The sequence below is a fragment of the Macrobrachium nipponense genome, chromosome 17 (assembly GCF_015104395.2).
Source record: "Macrobrachium nipponense isolate FS-2020 chromosome 17, ASM1510439v2, whole genome shotgun sequence".
Taxonomy (NCBI): domain Eukaryota; kingdom Metazoa; phylum Arthropoda; class Malacostraca; order Decapoda; family Palaemonidae; genus Macrobrachium; species Macrobrachium nipponense.
Genome location: NC_087210.1, coordinates 85,486,422 through 85,491,834, shown reverse-complemented (window position 1 = coordinate 85,491,834; position 5,413 = coordinate 85,486,422). Strand labels below are relative to the sequence as shown.

The 5,413-nt window shown below is 38.6% G+C and overlaps 1 protein-coding gene across 1 annotated transcript; it reads right to left on the bottom strand.

Moving 5' to 3' along the window:
• Nucleotides 1-593: 593 nt before the first annotated feature.
• LOC135196412 (uncharacterized) lies at nt 594-4,870 on the bottom strand. The gene is made up of 2 exons (XM_064223218.1): nt 4,589-4,870; nt 594-1,445 (listed from the first exon to the last, which is right to left on the bottom strand). Exons 1-2 carry the CDS (start codon nt 4,734-4,736, stop codon nt 1,243-1,245), a joined length of 351 nt encoding a protein of 116 aa, XP_064079288.1. The 5' UTR covers nt 4,737-4,870; the 3' UTR covers nt 594-1,242.
• Between the last annotated feature and the right edge of the window lie 543 nt (nt 4,871-5,413).

Genomic DNA, 5,413 nt, shown 5'->3' with positions numbered 1-5,413 from the left:
GATAGCTTTCTCCCACTACTGGCAATTTCTGGAACTATTATTAATATATTTTTATTTATTTGTTTGTTTGTATGGTGTTTCTACGTTGCATGGAACCAGTGGTTATTCAGCAACGGGACCAACGGCTTGACGTGACTTCCGAACCACGCCGAGAGTGAACTTCTACCATCAGAAATACACATCTCTCACACCTCAATGGAGTGCCCGAGAATCGAACTCCCGGCCATCGAAGTGGCAGACCAAGACCATACCGACCACGCCACTGAGGTGCTTGAATCGGAAATTGACAGTAAAAAAGGAACACCTTTCTTAGTTGCACTATGAAACAGTTGAGGAAAGTAAGACGGAAGAAGGAGAATATAAACGGAGGTACAGTTAAAGGAATGAAAGGGGCTCCAGCTAGCGGCCGAAGGGACGCTGCAGAAAACCTAAGTAATGCCTACAGTGCATCACGTGAGGTGCACTGACGAGGCTTTCCCATGTATGAAAACCACTTGAATATCAACAACATGAATTATAATCTGACAATTATTCCGTTTCGGTAATAAGTAAGAAACGGGAATGGTTGGTTCCGTGAAATAAGTGAACACTGATGTTACAAATGGAATATCTTTATTATGGAGATTCTCAAAATAACATTGGAATGAATCTATCATAACAAAATAGAGGGATGTCCTGAGCAAATATTCATGATTGATGATGATGATAACAATGAGGATGATGATGATATGATGATGACAATGACGATAACAGAAATATACAAAATAACAATATTCATAATGATTTCAATGTTTATGTATAAAGTACAATAACCATTAGCATGTGATATGAGTGCTTAAAAAATTATGTTTAGGAATGGCCTTTTCAGGTAAATGTACAGAAAGTAACAAAGGCATAAACAACAATAATTCAAGGATTAAAATTCAAAACATCACGATTACAATGAATACAATCTATTATATATATCAGACTTTTAACAGTAAAGTATGACACGCAAAAACCTAAGCTTTTGTTCGGGACAAGAGATTAAAATAAAAAGTGAATGCTGAATTAAAAATGAACCACAGAAAGTGAGCGTGAATATGAACAACGTTAATATCTCTCTCTCTCTCTCTCTCATTCACAGAGCGGCCACGTTGAATCAAGACGCTCTAACGGGATACCTTAATGACGACTCCAATTCGACGATGAGAAATAATGATATCTCGCGGCAAATCGACCCTGAAATAAGTCGAAACAAGTTTAACGAACTGGTTGCTTCGTTATCACGGCCTGGGAGGAGGGAGAGGGCGAGGGGGTGGAGGAGGAGGAGGTCGTCTTTACCTCCCGCACCTCCGCCTCCAACTCCTCCGTTATCGTGTGGTCTAAGTTCTCCGGTTTTTCTTCTTCTTTCTTCTGAGGTTTCGCTTTTCCCTTGGAGTTTAAGTTCGCTCTCGCATCCCTTCCTGGAAGTGAGATACAAGAAGTGGGTGTTAGGGAGTTACACATCTTTGGGAAACGGGCTGAACGTCGTGGTTCACGTTCAAAATGTCAGTGGTTCACGCCAAAACACATGGTGGGAGAATACTGTATATGTATATATTTATACATACAAACACACACCACACATACAAACACACACACACACATATATATATATATATAAATACGTATACATATACACATGTATGTGTGTATGTTTTATCTCGGCACTGACAGTATAATTCAAATTCTTTCAAGTCGACCGATTTACCATTTTCTTAGTCTAGCGAGGAAACCAGGCCTATTATATACATCTATAGGACTAGGAATATAAATTCTACAATGATAATGTGACGTCATAATAATTTCCCTATGTTATGCGGTTTAGCAGCACAATTATAAAATATATAAGCAAGTGGCGAATGCTAAAGGAGAATATGAGTGATAATAATGACTAGTTAGGTTATGCATGACTATGAACTTCAAAGCATATTGATAAGTAACGAGAAACAGCCTTTACAAACTCATTCTAAGGGCGATCTCGTGATTGTAAGAGTCTTTTCTTAAGTATGACATCAGCATGTATACCACTCTTCAAGTGTGGCGCCTAATTTCCCCATTATCCTCATTGTGGTAATCATCTCGCCCTTATTACGAGATGTCTTCTAGTCTTCTATACTGACGGTTTGCTTTATTTTCTTCTCTTTCAAATTTTTAGTGATAGTATTCTCTCATTCATCTTGGCCATCACAGGTCAACATAACGTACAAGAGGTCAAAGCTAAGTAATAGCCAAATATCCTTCCTAACATTTCAGGTCAAATTTTCTGAAGACGAGGACTACATTGCGCATGCGCGTTGCAGCAGCAGATCCTCTACACACATTCTTGCATTTCAATCTTGTCACTGTATTTATTCGGCTCAGCATTTTCTTCGTGCATTCTTCCACCTCTCTTGGGAAGTATTTCTCAAATGCTCTTTAACACATCTCTTTAATTCAGCAAAGACGTTAAAGACACATTTTTATTAGATTTAATTTTCCTTCCGTAATTCAATCCTCCATGAACTCCACAACATTCCTCCATGATCGTCACTGCTGCAGCATCTCTTGCCTGTGACGGCCTTTCCTTATTTTACCGATTTTTTTCGTCGACATCTGATCTTTTTTTTTTACTTCGTCTGCTTTTGCTCGTATTTTCGACCAGTTCTCTGACTATGTCATACATCAGACATTTCTATGTTCTTGCACTAATGCAACCTGCTATTTTAATTGGTTGGCAATATAATATGACTATTTACTTTATAATATTTAAGCATAGTGGCTTTTCACACCTGAACGTGCGCTGTTAAGTCTCTTGGCCTCTATATAAACTACAGCACAGTTTGACTTCCATTGCTCCTAATTGATGACTGATTTCTTCACGTGGCGCCCTCTGCCATGGGTGAGTCAGCCAGAGATGATGATCTACTGTCATTCCTATTGAAGACTTCCGCTTATCCTTCATTCTCATTACTAAATTGGTTTCCTTGAACTGTCAATTATACTACACTTCCATCCTGTAAGCGTCTCTGAACTCTCTACTAGTCACCGATCTGTCTGTTGTATATGTCTGTCTGTATCTGTCTGCATGGGAAGCGGATTTGTGAATAAATCGATGTGTACCGTGAATGTAGGTAGGTACTCGTGCGTGTTAAGAACTTATGACCACAAAAGTTTTGCTAAATAGAAGACAGCTTATCAAATCTTACGCTAGTACTATGTCACTGTTTAAGAAGAAGAAGAAGAAGAAAAAATAAGCAGCTGTAAAGTGAGTTTTTTTTTTTTTTTGTGCGTGACGGATGACAAAAAAAAAAAAAAAAAAAAAAAAGGGAAAGGAGATGGATGAAAAGAAACAGTTTTGCCATAAACTCTGTCAAGGATAGCACGTAGGATCGAAATCTAGGGTCAAGTGAAAGGAAAGCACGGTTGTCTACACAGCCCCGCTTAACATAACATTTTTATTTCTATTTATATAGCAAGAATGATAATATCTTTGCTTGAGACATCTCTTTCAATTGGTCACGTCATTTCACTTCGTGATGGACTCTACCCGTGTAATATGTGGCACGAATTTGCTGTCATAAAATAAAAATAGTTTTGACATAAATCTGCTATGCTATTTATACGATATCTTGCAAATTCATATAGATCTTTAAAGTAGAAGCACAATTAAGAAATGCACTGGCAATATCGCTTTAGCTAGTGACAAAAAATGGGAACAGATGAATAAAAGAAACCAATAAAATTCTGTCCTGGGAATATTCATGAATTGGAATTAAGTCCTGTACCACTCGAGTTCCCGTGGGATTACCCAGACGGCTGGAGGATAAACAAAAATTATCTTTGTCCTTCGAAAACAACGAAGGCACAATCAGCCACGGCCTGATCACTCGACTGTACCTCCATAGAAGAAGAGTTGGGCTTGGACCACCGAACATTTATTCATGTGTAAGTCGTTACTAAATACAGATCAGGACATAAATTTAGGGACACTGATATCCCCTAACAGAAAACTGGGAGAATATATAAGGATAGCCCTCAAAATTAAGAATTAAGAATTTTTTTAATCTGGAAAGCTATGGATGTCAAAGCTAAAGTAGCACGGCTCTGCCTCAGTTATAAAGAAGAAATTAATGGGAGTTGGGTTAACAGTAAAGTAGAGATATTGGATTGTATCTAATTTAGAAGTATCTGTACTTTTTGGGGGTTAATCTTGTTGCAAAAAAGGGATAATAGAGATGAATTAAAATAAATATTTTGAAGTAACTTAAAGTAAAGTTAAACTAAATAATGAGTGAAGTAAACAATTTAGGGATAAAACTTTGCATCTCATACAGTGTAGTGTGCCCGCAACTGTGTTTGTGGCGTGAGCGCTTAGGAACCATTAACCTTTGGTGCTTAGTTAGAGATAACTTGAACAACTTCCTTCTTATTTTCCATTACGATTTCTTTTATTAGTTGCTGATATTGCTTTCAAACCACGGAGAGGATGTATGGTGAATTTTAAAAGGCTCGTTTCACTTTCACCAGAACTAAGCCTACCCAAGGTCTTCCTATATACGTAGCTGCTCACACTTCTTCGTCTTACCTGCTGACATGCAGAAACAAAAGAGATACAGCTGACTGCAAAACGATTCACAACACTCGAGACAGCTGCAACAGCAGCTGCCATCCTCACACATTCCACAGCAGTTCGTTTCACAGCAACACAAAAGACAGGCGCAACAGTCCTCCATGATGGTATAGCAGCACAGACGACTATTCGTGACTGTCGTGTGCGTGGTTCAAGTTCAACTTCCAAGTTACCAACGGGCAACGGCTACCGCTAGCGGTAACGTATATCAGTGATATAAATTAAACAATGGCAACTGTGTCAGTAGAGTTGCCAACTCTCCTGGTATCATATTCGTTCACCGACAGACAGAATCCTCCGCGCATTTCTTGATTCTCTTTGGAAGTTTTGTAGTAACTTCAAGATTTATTTTGTTTGTGGATTTATTTTCTTTGTGCCCTGTTAGAAATCAGACCTCATAATTCAGGCCTGCTAAATGGAGAATCTAATAGAGGAACTGTGGGTTGGTCACAATCAAAGGGTAACTAAAATCGCGCAGTTGTGAGTTGTTGGACAAGTCATGTGCTTAACCCACTTCATCTTCATAGTAATTAGACCAAGCGCTGCTCACATACTAAGCCATTTAACAATTAAATTATGAAGTCATCCCTCTCTCTCTCTCTCTCTCTCTCTCTCTCTCTCTCTCTCTCTCTCTCACAAGCCTCAAGTCATTTGATCATTGTGTCAAAGTGCGCAGGCAACTGTGACGAGGCGTCTGGGTAAAGTTTGAATATTTGTTACTTGTACTCCAACTGAACGACTGTACGTATAAGCACAGGAGAAAATACATACACAACATAA